Consider the following 18,039-nt stretch of genomic DNA (forward strand, 5'->3'; position numbering starts at 1 on the left):
AGTCCTCCTGCGGGCTCCACTGTTTCTCTGGGCTTCCTCCCACCAAGCACCTCTGAGATCCAGCCCAACCCTGCCTTGTTCCCCGCCCCCCTTTTAACCTTGTTTATTGGAGAGAGAGAGACAGAGACAGAGACAGAGAGAGATCAGTTCGTTGTTCCACTTATTGATGCAGTCATGGTTGATTATTTTATGCGCCCTGACCAGAGATCCAACCCACAATCTTGGTGTACTCTGAGGACGCTTGGTGTATCCCGGGGGCGCTAGGTGTATCCTGGCTGGGCTAGCTGGTCAGCTAGCGTCTGGCCCTTCATACAGCGGACAGTGCCCTAGATCACCTGTCCAGTAAAATCGCCCAGGTGACGTCACCCAATGAGTTCAGGGAAGCTGTGAGGCCTTAACCACGCCCCTTGCTGCAGAGCCCAACCCCTCACTCGTTTCTCCTCTTCCCTTTTTCGGGTGCGTCATGACGTAAGACATGGGTCACGCTACATTGGCAACTGGTCCCGGAAGTAAAAGGCAAAGGGGCGGAGAAGGAGGCGGGAAGGAGGGCGGGCGTCCGGGTGGGCGGCAGGGGCGGGGCGGGGCATGGTAACGGCTCCGCGGCCGACCCGGCTGGGCCGCAGCGAGGCAGGGGAACCGGTGTCCGCTGCCGCCGCCGCTCCAGCCCGCCCCGCGCTGCGCACGCGGGCCCCGCCTCGGCCATGATGATCCACGGCTTCCAGAGCAGCCACCGGGACTTCTCCTTCGGGCCCTGGAAGCTGACGGCCGTCAAGACCCACATCATGAAGTCGGCGGACGTGGAGAAGTGAGGCTCGGGGCCCGGTTGGGGCGCGGGCCGGGAGCTGGGCCGCGGCTGGGGGCAGGGCGGCTCCGCGCTGCCCCCACCCTCCCGGGGCGGAGGCGGGACCCTGAGGCCGGGCCCTTGAATGACAGCCCCGGTAAATACGTGTATCGCACCTCCCGTCCCTCGGTTGGGGCTCGCCGGGCGCCGCCTGCGGGAAACTGTCACTCAGCCGGGGTTTGAGTGGCGCATGGCTGTTGGGGAGGACTCTCCACCTGCCCCTACCTGCCCCAGCCCGCGCCACCTTTGCACCATGGGTAGCTCTGGGTGGCTGTGACCTGCTTTAATGGCGTTAGTAACGGGGAAGAAAAGTACGCTTCGTTTCTAGCGCGTCAGGTGTGCCCGGCACTTGAGATCGGGCAGGGGAAAGACAGCCTCTGCCTCAAGGCGTTCACGGCCAAATGACAGAGACGATTGTAATGCGGTGGGAATAACTGATTTGGAGAGATGTCTCCGCCGGGTTACGTGAGGTCGCGGAGGGGGACAAGGCGTCCAGGAGGCTGGGATGCCTCGACTGAATGCTGATCAAGTTGGTAGGGTGGGGTGGGAGTGGGGGTGGGGGGCCAGAGAGAGCGACAGCCTTACGCCTTTGTGACACTTGAACTAACTGAATCATTAAAACATTTTCACTAAATTGAATTTATTTGGGTTACAATAGCCAATAAAACTATACAGGATTAAGGGGTACAGTTCTATAATACATCATCTGTATATTATTTCTTGGTCGAGTGGTGGGGGGGCGGGTAGTGGAGGGGTCAGGGAGAGGGCGGGCACTGATTGGTCGGAAGGACTGCCGCGGGGGTGGGAGCTGGGGGCCCGGAGGGGCAGGACTGAGAAGTGAGAGGTGGCCGGATGGAGTGCAGAAATTAGAGGGCGTTTTTATGCCCCAGGCCAAAGAGTTTTGCGTTTCGTCTGACTACTACATCCGATGTGATTTTATTCAAAGTAGTGACATTATCAGATGTACACTCTGAAACAGCGATTTGTGCCACAAGAAATTTTAAAGTCTTCAATACCTGACTAAAATTAGTCAGGGACACTGACCTCTTTTTTCTTACATTGTCAGAAAACTGACAGCAGCCAACACAACAGACATCTGTTGTGAATGAATCAAAGTGATGCCCGTTTTTGCCAGATTGGCATAAAAACATTTTTGGTGAGCTGCAGAATTTTAGTCGTTAGTTTCTGAAGGCTGTGAGATGACAAAGGTTGAACATTGCTGCTCAGAAAGATTTCTCTGTGGGCGAAGTGGAGGACAGATTGGAGACCGGTTGGGGGGAGAGGACAGGAGAACTTTTGGAAGGTCACGCCCCTGCATTTGATGGCCAGTGGACAGGAGGAGGAAGGGAGAAGGAAGAATCTGTAGGATGTGGCAAGATTCCTGGCTGGAGCCGTTGGGTGACAGTCATTGCCACTGACTGCCTTGTCCCCCTCCACTTCACGCCCACCCAGGGCAAGGGACACCACAGCAGAGTGGGCGTGAGGTAGAGGGTAAGTTTAGTTAGTGGAGATATGAGTCGTGTGAGGGTCCTGAAGCAGGCATCCGGATGGATGTACAGGGTCCGGCAGAAGTAAGGCCTGCGTGAGTGTGGTGGGTAGGGCAACCATGTGGGTGTGATAATTTATAGTTTATAGTTGAACATCTCACCTAAAATGTCATGTGGTGTGCTTGAGTGTGGTACTGTTACGTTAGAGAACTACGTGCTCATGATTTTGTCATAAATCAGGGTGTTTCTTGTGCCCAACCCTGTATTTATCTTGGAGCTTAAGAAGGATATGTGCGAGGGTTCCAGTGTGGGGATTATCGCCTTGGTACCGGTGCCTGGGCCCTTGGGGGCCAGTGAGAGTCACCTAAAAGTCTTCTAGAAGAGAAGGAAGGGGTCAGGCCCAGAGAGGTGAGCAGGGAAGAGAGGAGAGGCATGAAAGGGTGTTTAGCTGCCTAGTTAAAAATAAATGAATAAGAAAAGGAACACTCCGCCGCTTCACTAGGAGAAAACATTCCCTCACCCAGCGCAGACAGAGTTGCTGAGTGGGTGTCCCCTCCCCCTGACTCTGTTACACAGTGGCACCACCGCGTACAGGTGCCGCACATGAAGCGGTCGGGCCCAGCTGTGGGTGCCGGCAGTTTCCTTACAGGCTCTGAGAGGCGCTGCGTGGTGAGTTGTACTGGGAATCACATCCCTGGTCCTTACTGTCTTTGTTCTGTCTAAAGCAGACCTGGCAGAGTGTATTTATTCTATCTTCCTAAGACAAAAGAGAGGCTTGCCCTCACCCACCTGAAGTTTCTGTGACACTTTGCCCAGGGCATACAAGCCAGGAGGGTGCTCAGTAAATGGATCAGGGGAGCTGCTGGATTAAGGAGGCGGCCTTTGGTGAATTAAGGCATCTTAATCCCACAGAGGCTTCCTGGCTTTCTGCATCCTTAATGGTAATACCTGCTGAAGCTTGGCATTAGGAATGGTGTTAAGATAGTCTGTGTTTGGCTGGTGTTTAAGGCGGTCTGAATTGGGAACATCTGAAACAGTGTACGTTAGTGACAGAGCGTCTTTTACATGTCACCGGGCCACTTCCCAGGGCTGCCGGGGTGCATGCACTCAGGTGAACGGCATGTGTTGCCTTACAAGATTGTTCTGTGTCAGGATCTCAGATAACCAAAAAAAGTTAAATAATGTTTTCTGTTTAAGAACACAGAAAAGTCTGTAATATATTTTGAAACATTTTCAAAATCAATAAAATACATTTCGTATGTAAGGTAATCAGAAAATTCATTTCCATGGAACCTCTGCTTTCAGGTTACAAGGACCAGAGACCCTGGTTGCTGTAAGGAATGGAGGTCTAATGGTTCACAAGGAAATGACTGAGCACCAGGGACTGTCTAGCAGATGGGCAGCAGTCCCACCCACAGCCACATACAAGTCATTGCTCTTGTCCCTGTCGTTTCTCCACCTCTGCTTTGCCCCTGCCAATACCTGGCGCCCTCACTCTCCCGCCCCTCCACCTCATGGCCCCTCTCCGGCTGCTCACTTGGCTGTCGTTCTTGTTTGGGAAGGAGAGCTCAGAGGTGCTCACTGGGCCCTTTTTCAATTCAGCGTGAATGTATTGGGCCGAGCTCTCAGGCTAGAATGTAGGGGTTCAGGCCAGCCCATAGGTAATTGCCTTTGGTTGAGAAGCGGAACTTTCATCCCAAAATTCAAAGTCCTGGTTTTGACTAAGGTGATAGGTCATGGGCATGGTCATTTATACACACAGCTACTTTTTTCAGAAGCAAGTGACTATTGCACCGAAACACTTTCCAACAGGGATTACAAACGCAGCTTTCTAAAGGGCCCAGTGACAGGGGCCGCCCCTACTCAGCTCAGCCCATGGGTGCACATTGCCAGGGCTTCCACAACAGAGGGACAGAAGGCCAGATTTTTCAACAGCTTCTCGTTCTGTTGGCAACTGTCTCTCAGGAATTGTTGGCATCTGTTTCAAATATTGTTCAGGCTAATCAGAACACACCTGTGGACCAGTAATTTGTGATCCTGCTTCACAGGATGTCGACCACAACTCTTCTCTTCCAAGGCCGCTGGGGGGGGCCAGGTGTTTGTTCAGCTGGTAGATGGAAGAGGCCTGGTGTTACCACTCAGGGCTCTGTAATCGTGTTACCTGAGCTCTCTGAGCTCTTCCTAGCTCCCAGAGTAGTTTTGAGGCTCAAATTCCACTCTCTCGGAAGCAGTTTCTGATCACCGTACCTAAAATCGGCTCCCCATTACCTCACTTTATTTTTTGTATAACATCATTAGCTGATGTGGCATGTGTATATTTCTTTTTGTTTATTACCTGTCTTATTAGCCCACCCTCTTATCCAGTGTCATAACAATATGCATAGAGAGAATGGATGATGGAAACATTTATCGACTTTTAAACACATCGTGTTAATTAACTCATTCAGTAATGTAGGGATGAATGGAGAGCGAAGTGCCAACAGTGATACCGACGATTCTACCCGACTTCCGGTTGTAGGTTAGCCGATGAGTTGCACATGCCATCCCTCCCCGAAATGATGTTTGGAGACAACGTTTTAAGAATCCAGCACTGTTCTGGCTTTGGGATCGAGTTCAATGCCACAGATGCTTTGAGATGTGTGAACAACTACCAGGGGATGCTGCAAGTAGCCTGTGCGGAAGAGTGGCAGGAGAGCAGGTGAGTGCGGGCCATGGCAGGCAAGGCGAGAAAGAGAAGGTGGCAAGGAACAGTCGGCCCTGATGTGTGCATTTTATGAGAACGAACAGCGGGTATCGATCCTGAACTCGGTAGTTGGGTTGTTCTAAAATTACTTTTTCCCATCTATAAAGTGGAGACCAGTCACCCTTCTGCTTCAATATTCGCTGAGTTCAGCTGAGTCGCACTGGAGCTCTGAGGGCTCACTTTTACGAGCTTCCACCGTTCTTTAGTGAAGGGGTAGCTTCCGCTGTACTTTAATGTCCCTGTTTTTGAAAAAAATGCTCTGATTTGGACTGAAAAATTGAGGGCTTTTGAAATGAAGAAAAGTGTGTTTTCCGTGATAGCCAAGCCAGTAGCTCCTCACTTCGAGCCTGCTGCGCATTAGTACCGGGAAGGAGCTGCGAGAGTCGTGCAGCCGCGGCCCAGGCGGTGCGCAGGCGCAAACCGACTGGGGAGCCTGCGTCTGCGCATGATGAGCTAGACAGCAAAGGTGCAGGACGGAGGGCCGATGTCGTGTCAGTGCGCCGTGCCGGGCGCGTGTGCTTGGTGGGATATTTACTTACCTGTCGAGTGTAGTTCGGATGGTCTGTATTCTGCACTGCTTAGTCTGACCGCTCTTGTTTTGGTCTTTGAGGACGGAGGGCGAGCACTCCAAGGAGGTGGTTAAGCCGTACGACTGGACCTACACAACGGACTATAAGGGAACGTTACTTGGAGAATCACTCAAGTTAAAGGTAAAGCTTGTTTTTTGCTTTTATGAGCCATCNGCCAAGCCAGTAGCTCCTCACTTCGAGCCTGCTGCGCATTAGTACCTGGAAGGAGCTGCGAGAGCCGTGCAGCCGCGGCCCAGGCGGTGCGCAGGCGCAAACCAACTGGGGAGCCTGCGTCTGCGCATGATGAGCTAGACACAGCAAATGTGCAGGACGGAGGGCCGATGTCGTGTCAGTGCGGTGTGCCAGGCGCGTGTGCTTGGTGGGATATTTTACTTACCTGTCGAGTGTAGTTCGGTGTGATAGTGAGTACAGATGGTCTGTATTATGCATTGCTTAGTCTGACCGCTCTTGTTTTGGTCTTTGAGGACGGAGGGCGAGCACTCCAAGGAGGTGGTTAAGCCGTACGACTGGACCTACACAACGGACTATAAGGGAACGTTACTTGGAGAATCACTCAAGTTAAAGGTAAAGCTTGTTTTTTGCTTTTATGAGCCATCAGTTGCGTTGGACAGTCTTGGCATTAGAACTTTCTAGTAGTGGCTTATTTTTTAATGTTGTGGGAGGGGTGAGAACCTAATGGGAGGGGATTTTGCGAATTGATTATCAGCAGGAAATAAAAGAAGGCCGTATTAAATGGAGCAGTTTTCATTAAGAGTGTGGTTGGGGGCAGTGAACGGCCTTAGTGTTACCACTGTCAAGAAGCATGAGCATATGTGTGTCCTTTTGGGGTGCTAGGTGATTTGGGCAGAACCTGCTGGCTAGTGGCTCCCAGTTTCACAGCTGAACAGAAGGTGGGCGAATAGGACCTTGTCCTGCCTGTACTATGTGTGAACCTGGGGTGACTTTACGGGAGCAACTTCATCTCCTTACCTGAGTCTCAGCCTCATCGGTCACTTGGGTGAACAGAAACCGCTGCCTCCTCGCAGGGCTTTGACGGGAGAGCAGCTGTGGGAAAGCTTGGTGGCTTGCACGCCCTGTGTGCCTGGGGTGGCACCTGTCCTCGTCCTGCCCTGTGGAAGGAGGGTTGCTTGGTGGTAATGGCTGTAGGAGGGTGGGGTCTGTAGGTCTTATGTTGGGGGCTTGGTTGTAGTATGAGAAATAACAGCATGACTGAAGTGAGGGAAACTTGGCTTAGATCACATCCTCTCAACGTCACGTCCTATTACAGAGCACATCACAGTCATTTCTACAGTGGAAGTCGTTACTGAAGACCCTGTGTCACAGGTTGGCGCTCAGGCAGAATGTTAGGGAGGCGGCCTGTGGATAGGCCCCTTGTCTCTGCCAGGATTCTTAGGGTCTGGGGAAGCGGGGGGTCCCGGTGGGACTTAATTCTTGCCTTCAGTTGCTGCCCCTCCTGTATTGCAAGCTCTAACTCTTTTTCTGTGATGCTTCTAAGACAAAAAACACTTCTTAATAGGACAGCCATTTGTTTGGTTTTGAGCTCAGACTGTGTGCCAGCTACTCCTAGGAGCCCAAGTCCTTCAGGGTCTGGTGAGGAGGAAGGCTCCCCAGACCCTGTAGTGCGACACAGGTTGGTGTTCTCTCTCCCTGCTCCTGATTGAAACTTCTGTGAATTGCAGAGGCTATTTGACACATCATTGCCAGAGTGAGGGCGTGGGGAATTGTTTGTTTGTTCTTTAAAGGTTTTATTTATGTATTTTTAGACAGAGGAGAAGGGAGGAAGGAAGAGAAATATTGATGTGAGAGAGAAACATCAGTCAGTTTCCTCTGGTACATGACCCAACCTGGGACCGAACCTGCAACCCAGGCCGCTGTCCTGACCGGAAATTGAACCAAGTCACCTTTTAGGTTTGCAGCATGAGACGCCAGCTGGCTGAGGCACCCTAGTCCATCAGGGGTCTGTTTTACCTTGGTGCCATGGTGCANGAAGGGAGGAAGGAAGAGAAATATTGATGTGAGAGAGAAACATCAGTCAGTTTCCTCTGGTACATGACCCAACCTGGGACTGAACCTGCAACCCAGGCCGCTGTCCTGACCGGAAATTGAACCAAGTCACCTTTTAGGTTTGCAGCATGAGACGCCAGCTGGCTGAGGCACCCTAGTCCATCAGGGGTCTGTTTTACCTTGGTGCCATGGTGCAGGATGAGACGCCAGTCTGCGGGGGCACCCCAGTCCATCAGGGGTCCGTTTACTGTGGTGCCGTGGTGCAGGATGAGACGCCAGCCCGCGGGGGCACCCTAGTCCATCAGGGGTCTGTTTTACCTTGGTGCCATGGTGCAGGATGAGACGCCAGTCTGCGGGGGCACCCCAGTCCGTCACGGGTATGCTTTACCTTGGTGCCGTGGTGCAGGACGAGACGCCAGCCTGCGGGGGCACCCCAGTCTGTCAGGGGTATGCTTTACCTTGGTGCCGTGGTGCAGGACGAGATGCCAGCCTGCGGGGGCACCCCAGTCCGTCAGGGGTCCGTTTTACCGTGGTGCCGTGCTGAAGGTGCTGACTTATGGAAACCCTCCTGGGGGCCATGGAGGGGCCTCGTCTCCCCTCCGTGTCTCTGGCTCCTGGAGACACTTCCTGTGTCCTTTCTCCCATGTTTCCTTCAGGTCGTGCCCACGACAGATCACATAGATACAGAGAAACTGAAGGCCAGAGAACAGATTAAGTTTTTTGAAGAAGTTCTCCTGTTTGAGGATGAGCTTCATGATCATGGGGTTTCAAGTCTAAGTGTGAAAATTGTGAGTATCGTGATTTTTCTTTAAAATAGCTTTCTGTCTTCCCTCCTACCATCGGTCAGAAATGTGAGTCTCACTCCGAATCACACTGTCTTTACATGATGTCCCATGAAGTTTCGCTGGGGTCTCAAGTATGTACATCTCACTGATCACCATTATAAAATCCCGTCTTAGTCCATTGTGAAGAATTTAGCACAGCATTTTTTAAGGATGTGACCACTGTGTACTTTCTTTCTTTTAAAGATTTTATTTATTTATTTTTAGAGAGAGGGCAAGGGAGGAAGAAAGGGAGAGAAACATCAATGTTTGGCTGCCTCTCACACACTCCACACCAGGGACCCTGCCCGCAACCCAGGCATGTGCCCTGACTGGGAATCGAACTGGCGACTCCTTGTTTCAAAGGCAGGCGTTCAATCCACTGAGTCACACCAGTAGGGCACTGTGTATTTTCTTTGCTTATTATTTAATTGAAAACTGTGGCTTCATTTTCACATTTTGAATTAAAAGTGATGTGGCAACCAGGCTATGGAGACAGCAAGGGGGATGTCACTTCAAGAAGGGACCCGTATGTAGGACTCTGTGCCCGTGGAACTGCACTTCAGTGCCCAGCACAGAAGTGGGGACAGAGCGGCGGGTGCAAGTCCTCCCGGGGGACCGGCTGCTCCGTGAGCAGCGCTGTTGCTGGAGCAGCGGCTCGGAAGCGCAGTAACCAGGCCACCAGCAGTCAGTCGTGCTCGTTTACTATTAGGTTGTAGGGGGCCTGTCAACGATTTCCAGAAAATTTCAGCTGCACCTTTTTAGTGAATGCCTTACCCTTTAAGACCCAGCTGCAGCGCCCCCTCCTCCGTGAGGGCCTCCGCAGCCGAGTTAAACATCCCTTGTGGGTACTCAGAAGCACTTTACTTTTTCCCTCCACGACCATCCCAGCGCCTGTCAGGGGGCCAGGGCCATTCAGACCCAGGCTCAGAGCTCAGCGACAGTGCGCCGGGGTGTGCGCAGTAGTGAAGGGCGGAAGCAGCGCACCAGAAGTAGAGTGAATTCAGTGTAAAGTGTGTTTCTCTGTAGAACCTCAGGACTCAGGAATTGTAATGCGTTTTTAGGGAATCGGTTAGCCTAGCCTCCGTATTTACAGACGAGGCCCCAAAAGACTGGTTTGTCAGACTGGTTTGTCTAAGTTGGCGTAACTGACTAGCGCAGGTTCTCTCTGAACCAGTGTATCTACTGTGCCAGGGTCTCACCCCAGTTTGCCTGTACCACCCTCCAGCTTTCCTTTGGTCACTTAGGTTGTCCACTCCGACTCACCCAGTCTGTCCCTCTCCCTTGTCTGCCCACCCACGGAGCTGATGATGGGGGGACGTTCGTTATGAGTGTGTGTGCGTGGGTGTGCACTCGCATCCCCTGGGTGGGTGTGTGGAGACACACGCGATTGTGTGGGTGAAGGTGTTGGGGAAGCTGTGGGCATCCAGGTAGTAAGTGTGTACCAGATAAATAGTCTCAGACTGAAGAGTAATGTCATTGGCATCGTGAGGTGGTTTTTTGTCACCTAGTGTGACTTCACAAGCTAGGTGATAGGGTTGCATTTTAAGAATGCCTGGAAGGATTTCACTGAACTAGTGTTTTTTTCTGGATGGGTTTCTTCCTAACCACGTAGCAGACGCTGATCTAAGTAAAATAATTGCCATAGTTCCTGGCTCACTGGTAATGAGTGTGGACAAGTGAAGTTCCCTTGTCGGGAAGCAGAGGCTGGCCTGAGAAGTCGGGATGGAGGCGAGAACCTGGAGGAGGGTGCCCGGGAGGCCTAGGGAGCAGAAACCTCCTCCCAGAGGGGCAGTGCCCGGTGCAGGGTGCACTTCTGTTAGAAATTCAGGCCTGGTGGGCTCCGCACACCCCTGCTGCTGCCCACAAAGGAGGCGCCGTGGGTGGCCCAGTGACTTGCTCCAAGTTCCTGCTTCCCCACCTCATCACACCCATCGCTTCCTTCAGTATCCCTCCTCCCTTTTATTACCCTGACGTAAAGTGCAGAGATAATGCCCTGCTTCCCAGTAAGTCAGCAAATGTCCCGACTGTAAAAGGCAGTTGACTTGGGATGAACCCAGAGGTGGCTGTTCCGTGTGAGTGCCCTGTGACGCACTGGCAGACCTGACGAGGGAGCCAGGTGCCGGCGTTTGGGGAGTCACTGTGCAAGTGACAGGTACAGATGGAGGTTGACAGATGCCAGCTACCAGGCAGTGACACAGTCTAGCATGGCCTTGGATGATGTGTTTCAAAGTGGTGAAATCAGTGAAATTCCAAATAACACGAAGTATACTTTTTCCTTGACTTAGGAGGTCATTGAGTTATGTATTCATATGTAAAGCAGAATTAGTTCTCTGGTCAGGTAACTACAAATGGTTGTGTTCCCTGCGGGGACACCGGGCGAGACCTGCGGAAGTTCTGGGATGCAGGCTGGGACTTTGCCCTGTGGGCTGTCCTGTGCGCCAAGGACAGCGAGCGTCTCTGGCTCTGAGCGTGGCTGCCCGTCCCTGCTGCTCACCATGCATTTGCAGATACCCGAGGAGAGAACCACTGTCTGATGCCTGGAACCCACCTCTTCATCCTCACTAACTCGGACCCCTCCCTGGTTACACGTGGGGAACAGAGGTGCACGGATGTGCCACAGACAGAAGCGGTCGGGAGCGTGTTCTAAGGGCCCGTGAAGCAGGCTTCCGCGGCGCGAAACCGCGCTGACCAATCAGCTGCAGTGACCGCTGCCTCCCGCCCAAGGCCTCTCCTCTTCGTTTTAGGTGAAGTGAGGGACAGCAGACGGGCAGCGACGAAGGGCTGGGTGGCTCTTTCATTTCGGCATCACCGGTGTGGACATCCACTTTAATAAGCACTGCCTTTGTCAGAGTGAACACTATAGTTTTCTCATTACTTAGGTATATGTTAAGAAGTCTTTTTAACAGCAATACCTTTTGACCTAGAAAAAATATATTTCTATTTTAGGAAACTGGAACCAGGATGTCGCATAATGTAAACAAGGTTTTGAGCTTTAGTTGGTCCTGAAACAAAGACCCTCTGGTTCAGAGATTTCTGTCTAGTGCTCATTCAGGCCTCTTTCGATGCTTTAAAAATTTCATTTAGCCCTGGCTGGTGTAGCTCAATGGATTGAGCGTGGGCCTGTGAATCAGACAATCACGGTTCGATTCCCAGTCAGGGCACATGCCTGGGTTGCAGGCCAGTTCCCTGCAGGCCAACTCCCAGCAGGGGACGCATGAAAGGCAGCCATACATTGGTGTTTCTCTCCCTCTCTCCTTCCCTTCCCTCTAAAGATAAATAAATAAAATCTTTAAAAAAAATTTCATTTAGCACAGTAACAATATTTTGTTTTCATTAAAATATTAATGTCCTTTTTTTTTTTCTTTCAGAGAGTAATGCCCTCTAGCTTTTTCCTGCTGTTGCGGTTTTTTTTGAGAATTGATGGAGTGCTTATCAGAATGAATGACACGAGGCTATACCACGAGGTACCCGTTCCCGTTCGGTGAATGTGCTCATTGACGATCGGGTCTCTTTGTGTGGTTTCATCGTGTGAGAACTGAAGTTAAACCTTGCTGTGTATTGTGTGGCTTGTGTCATGTGCTCTGTGGACCGTAGTTCCTGAAACAGCACATCTGCTTTTCCAGAAGTTCTCGTGGCTGAAAATTTGTTTCACAAGACACTCCCTACTCTGGGAAGGGGGGTTATGATGCTTTTAAAAAATCTCATATGTGCTTAATCTGTGCTCAAGAAAACCATACCTGGCAGGCTTTCCCTCTCAGAGCGCACCTGCCCCTCCTGGCCCCTCCTCCACAGGGGCATGACCCCGGCCTTTCCCTCTCCTGAGCTGCCTTGGCCCTTCTTCCCCCAGGACTTGTTTCCTGAGCCTGCGCAGCCCAGCTGGCTGTACTTTAAATACTTTGTTATTATTTCGTTGTTTTTTTTTACAATGAGCACTAATCTGTTTTTATTGATAAAAAAGATTAAAATCTTAAGGAGTTTAATCTTGTGGTTTTCTTGTATTAGAAAGTACCCCCCCAAAATTATCGACAATTGCTGTTTTAAAACCTCACTTAAACAAAAATTAAATGGGAAAAGTTGAAGTACAAAAAAAGTGATTTTACATAAGCAATTTGGCAGGACTTTTGTGGAAATGGGAGAGAATGACATTTTTAATTCTTTTTGGAACACAAAAGTAGCCACTGTTACATAGGTGAGGACATTGATAGCTCACGGAAAAGCTGCAGTTCTGAACTTGAAGGTAAACCTTTGCTTGTGTCCCCCCGACATGGGCGTTATAAAATCTGTCTGTGCACTCGTATCTGACGTTACTGAGATCTGGGGGAGTGAACAGTTCGGGGTTCTCGGCGAGAGGCAACCAGCTGTTCTCTCGCTGGAGTTCACACCACTTTCACGCCTGCACTGTGATGAAAGCAGAAGGACTATCGGACCAGTAGAAGTAAATGTGGTGCAATGTTTTTATTTTTAAACAGGCCGACAAGACCTACATGTTACGGGAATATACATCACGAGAGAGCAAAGTTGCTAATTTAACGGTACAGTATTTAAATATTGACTTTTTAGATGCTGGACTTTGTTTCACTTTAAATGTGGCATCTCCCATGCCCCCATCCATCCTCCCCAATCCACATACATCCCTGCGTCCATTCATCACCTAAGGGCTCCATAAGGTGAATCCCGTTCGAGGTAACTTTGAACTAACCTCCAATACAAGACCAGGTAGAGCCGTAAAGCGTGGTAGCCATCCAGTCTGAGCTCCACACCTTATTCTGGAGAAGACCCACAGGTGTGAGTTACCCAGAGTCACACCCCAGGTTGGTTGGCACCAGCTGGATGTGCTTTCCACTCGCTACCCTATGGCTTCTTTCTGCCCAGTCCCTGCTTCCCCCCAAGTGTGGTAACTCCGCACTGTGGCTTGTTGGTTTGGGCGCAGTTTCTCTCTAGTCTTCGCTCCCCTGGGGCTTGTGTAGGGCTTCCTTGGAATTTACGATTCTGTAATAAGTTGTTTAAAAAGTGATACCTTCCTGCAAATTTGACATTCTTTTTTCATCCTCGGCGCTTACTGCTGCCTGGGCACAGAGCGCACATGGGTTGCAAGAGCCACCACACATGGGCTCTGGGCAAAGACTAGTGCTTTCAGGGGCTGGGAGCACCAGGGAAGGGGGCCTGGGTTGAGAGGTGTTAGTGTCCATGTGATCCTCAAGGTCACTCAGCAGTAGAGCTGGTCATGGCCACTCCACCCTGAACTTGTCCAATCTCTTCTGATCTCGGAGGCCAGGCAGGGTCCGGCCTGGTTAGTACTCGGATAGGAGTGATATAGCTGAAGTCAGTGCTAACGAAGGCACCTGGTACTACCAGGAACACTTAGTGGTGCTCCTTGTCTGCCCGTATCACGCTCCACTCTGAAGTCAGCACGCTTTGTATCCAAGCACTTCTAGAAAGGCTCAGAGCAGCACCTGAGTCTGTGCTGATGGGGTTTCTGTTTTCCAGCACGTTCCACCGGCCTTCTTCACCGAGCCCAACGAAGTAGCGCAGTATTTACCGATCAAGGAGGCCGTCTGCGAGAAGCTGGTATTTCCAGAACGAGTTGATCACAACCCCGCAGGCTCACAGGAAAATGCCCCCGTGGAGTAGAACGCGACACACCGCATGCTCACCGTGGAATCTGGTGGAGACCTTGGCTGCGTGGACGGGGGTATTTTTATCAGGAGGATTAATTGCCTTGTCTCTGTGCAGATTTTCAGCAGCCTGAAAGGAAGAAAATAAAAGATTGTTGCAGGCAGGTTCCACTCAATTGCTGTTTGTACCGTCTGTCTTCAAATTCATATTCCAGATTTATGTTTCCTGGAATTAAACTTGGATTCCTAGGTTGTGACAATGTGGGCCATCACTAGTAGTGATGTGTGTGTGTCTTGGGAGCAGGGGGCATGGTCTGTACCTTTCATGAAACACTGTCTTTCCCTGTGAGAAGGTCAGTGTGACCGCCAGGTCACAGCCCCCGCGGCTCTCGCGGGCTTGCTGAGCACGCGTGTGGCTGCGCTGGCCTTTCACCCTGGGCGTGGTGGCCTGGCCTCGCACTGCCAGAGTTGTGATTTGCCTCCGAGGAAACTGACCTCGTATTTTAATAATCTTCACCCACAAATTAAAGAAAGATGTATTTCCCCCTAAATTTAAATTGGCTCTTTCAGACATAGAACCAAATAACCCAGTTTCTGCGAACATAAGCCGTGGTGCCCGTGGAAGCACGCAAACATGGGTGGGCCCTGCTGCCGGGCGTGTCGGCGCGGCCCGGTCTCCGTCCTCGGTGCTATTTCTGAGCTGCTGCTCGTCCCGCCACCTTTTACCTCCACCTTCTGTGCGGCCTCAGAGTGAGCGAGCGCACCGAGTGTCACGTCCGTTTGACCCTAAAAGTTGGACGAGCTCACAGGGATTGTTTTCAGCAGCCAGCACAACGTGTTACATCAACCCTAAACCATCACGTTAATTTTCGGCTTAACATAGTTGAGAGGCAGCCAGGGAGGAGGTGGGGGAGCTTATTTTTAAATATAAGAGCCAGCTTTTTCTCTAACATTCATGTAGTTAACATTACAGGGACTCCGGTAAGCTTTCATTAGTACGAGGCCTGGGTAGTACAGAAGGAAATTTAAAATCCGCTTGGTTCTTTTGATGATGACCCTTTAAACGTTTTATATTCTTTTCTGCCTTTCGGAATGATCTTCGTGAAGTGGAACGTGGCTGTAAAGCACCAAGTAAGGAATCACTTGAAATGGATTTTAAAAACTAATATCATCCCCTTTTCTTGGTTTAAAATAACTATTGTACATATTTCCACTTGATGGATAAATCATTAAATAAGAATACTTAAAAAGAAGAATTAGCAAAGCTCTTCAGGTATTACCCTGATGGAATGTTTTAGTGAAACAATATAATTGGTCAGTCATTTATCGCTCAGACCCTGGCACGCTGCTGCGTGTGGGTGTTGACTGACTGCATCAGCTGGGTTTGGTCACTGTATTCGTCGGTCGTCTGTTGCATCACTTGTAAGGCACAGGAAATCAGGATTCCGTTGACTTTACAAAGATACATGGCATGTTCACTGTATATTAAACATACCTCCTGTATTTAATGATTTCTCTTAGGACAGGAAAGTATACATACTGTACTCAGCTTTCGATTTTGTTTTATTTGCCATGCAGATTTAAACAGAATGGATATCTTACTCATACAAATTATAGATGAAAAATTTGTGAGAATATTCATTAGTTGAAGTTTCTGAGCAACATCATATATATATATATATATTTTTAAACTTAATTCAGATGTCTTAGTCCCTGAGTCAGCCTTAGATTGCTTATTTTGCTCCATTGTTAAAAATTGTAGGAAATTAAAAGAATTGACTTTTTTTTATAGAAGGTGGGTGGTACATAGGAGAATGTACTTCTGAAAATGTCATGAGTTTATTCCTGCAGAAAATACCAAGAAACCCTGTTTCCCCATTGCTAAATAAGGCGCGTACCATTTTATATTTATTTGTTCCAAGTGTCTTTTGTAAGAGGAGAATAGACAATAAGGAATTATTGATGTTTTGCTATTTCATTTACTTCAGTTTTTCTTGAAACTTAATTAAAAGAATGGTTTGGAATACTTTTCTTGTTTGTGCTTTATGTTTTGAATTTGATCAATGCTGTAGCCCAAATCTCCAGACAGATTATAAATGGAAATCTGACAGATGGTTCTGAATATACTCCCAGTTTAGCCTTTAAAGGGGCTCTCCTTCCTCTCCTGTCCCTCAGCACTCCGTGGGTGTTGCAACTGGCCAGTGCTTTCTGTTTCTGAACATGTAAATACCTGCTATATGTATCATCCCATTTAGCTTTGAGTACTGGGTACTGTGTGTGGTGAAGGGATCACAGTAATGAAGAGGTGTAGTTTATGTCTTCATGGGGTTAAAGTGCAACAGAGAAGACAAAGTAAAAATAATTACACACTTTAGTAAGTGCAATGGTGGAAATATCACTGATTTAAGAGAGTAACAAAATCACCTTCAAGTAGAGGTTCTGCTTCTGAAGAGCACGTAGAAAGCCTCAAGAGAGTGTCACTCCTAATTTTACAAGGAGAAAAGTCTGGGCGATCTACAGAATTATACCTTCCTTAGTTTCTTTTCTTTCTTTTTGAGTGTATCAGAGTTAAGGCTGGAAGACAAAGTAAACTGAACCCTGAAGAGTGATGAGTCCTTGGATGAGAGATAAGACGTGCCAATTGCTTCATCTCAGAAAGAATGCGAGACAGGCGGCTACTCTACACGCAAGTGAGAAAAAATTCAGCTAAAATTTTAACACTTTAAAAGGCTGAGTGTGGGCCAGCACGTTAGTGTGGAGGAGCTGGGAGTCTCAGTAAGAGGACCTGCAACCACATCCTCCACACCAGGTGCTCTGAGATGCGCTGGGGCCGGACAGGGAGGCCGGCTGAGGCAGACAGGACCTAGGAGGCAGAGGTGTGAAACCCTGCCCACTTTCCCCAGACCCTCCCCTTGAAGGATGCAAAAGTCTTAGGCTGCTGAAGGGAGGAGGGACAAATCACATCAGCCCAGGCCCAGGCAAAACCCTTGATTTCTGGGGGAGGGATAAAGGCAAAACCCTCTGCCTGGGCTGTGTGTGTGTGGTCAGAAATGCTCTGCGACAGGACACAAACCCGTTATTGCGCGGGGAGTCCATGCAAATACCCCTGACCTGGGAGCAGGGGCAGAAAGTCCTGGGCCTCTGCCCTGCAGGAATGACAAAACAGGCACGCTCCCTCCAGGGGACCAGGCAGACGGGAATTTTTGCCACCGCAAGGAACTGAGGCAGGAATTTACCCGAGTGTAACAAGGGGGTAAGGGGCGTTTGCTTTTCAAGTTCAGAGGTGTAAACTACAATTACAAAGCAAAGCACATTTGAACACCCATGAAGATGAAATCACACAGGGGTGTAATTACAACCATTTGACTGATTCGAACAGGGTCCTGTGCAAACTCTTGCTGGGTTGATGTGTAATAATTTCTAACAGGCCTAAGTTCTTGGTGTGGACATCGATGAGGAATCTATCTACCAGTAATGACTCCTGGTGATTAACTGGGCACAGATTCGTAACCGGAGCCACGCAGCCATCGCCACCAAGCACGTCTCACACAGCCAGCTTCTCAGGGAAGAAGCAGTAGAGCTCCTGCTGCCTGAACCCACCTTTATAAAGGAATTCCTGGAATCGTCTTTCAACCAATGGACTGAGACCTACACTGTCCAATCGGAACTATGGAGCTGTATCTTCATTTGTATTTCTACTGACCAATAAGAGCAGCAGCAACTCCATAACTAGCCAATCAAACTGCAAACTTGAACCCCTCATTTGCATAAAAAACAGACCAATCAGGGACCAGGGCGGGAACCTTATAAAAGCAGGCCTCCCTTTTGTCTCAGAGGAGCACACTCTGAGTTTTCACTCCAGTCCGTGTCACTTGGGTTAGCAAACTTGACCTGCATAATCCGTCTCACCCCATCTCTGACTGGGGACTCCCCTT

General features: G+C 49.8%; 1 protein-coding gene across 1 annotated transcript; it reads left to right on the forward strand.

Moving 5' to 3' along the window:
- Nucleotides 1-560: 560 nt before the first annotated feature.
- Nucleotides 561-16,077, forward strand: TIPRL (TOR signaling pathway regulator). Its single transcript, XM_037034978.1, has 7 exons — nucleotides 561-805; nucleotides 4,847-5,026; nucleotides 5,682-5,781; nucleotides 8,322-8,453; nucleotides 11,858-11,953; nucleotides 12,959-13,021; nucleotides 13,977-16,077. The coding sequence occupies exons 1-7, from the start codon at nucleotides 702-704 to the stop codon at nucleotides 14,118-14,120; spliced, it is 819 nt and encodes a 272-aa protein (XP_036890873.1). The 5' UTR covers nucleotides 561-701; the 3' UTR covers nucleotides 14,121-16,077.
- Nucleotides 16,078-18,039: the final 1,962 nt, after the last annotated feature.

This window comes from Sturnira hondurensis, unplaced genomic scaffold, assembly GCF_014824575.4.
Source record: "Sturnira hondurensis isolate 20B ecotype Veracruz unplaced genomic scaffold, ASM1482457v3 Scaffold0022215, whole genome shotgun sequence".
Classification (NCBI taxonomy): domain Eukaryota; kingdom Metazoa; phylum Chordata; class Mammalia; order Chiroptera; family Phyllostomidae; genus Sturnira; species Sturnira hondurensis.

Coding starts and splice junctions, on each gene's coding strand:
- TIPRL (XM_037034978.1), top strand. CDS start 702: ATGATGATCCACGGCTTCCAGAGCAGCCACCGGGACTTCTCCTTCGGG. Junction 5,782..8,321: donor GAGAATCACTCAAGTTAAAG/GTAAAGCTTGTT, acceptor TGTTTCCTTCAG/GTCGTGCCCACGACAGATCA. Junction 13,022..13,976: donor GCAAAGTTGCTAATTTAACG/GTACAGTATTTA, acceptor TCTGTTTTCCAG/CACGTTCCACCGGCCTTCTT.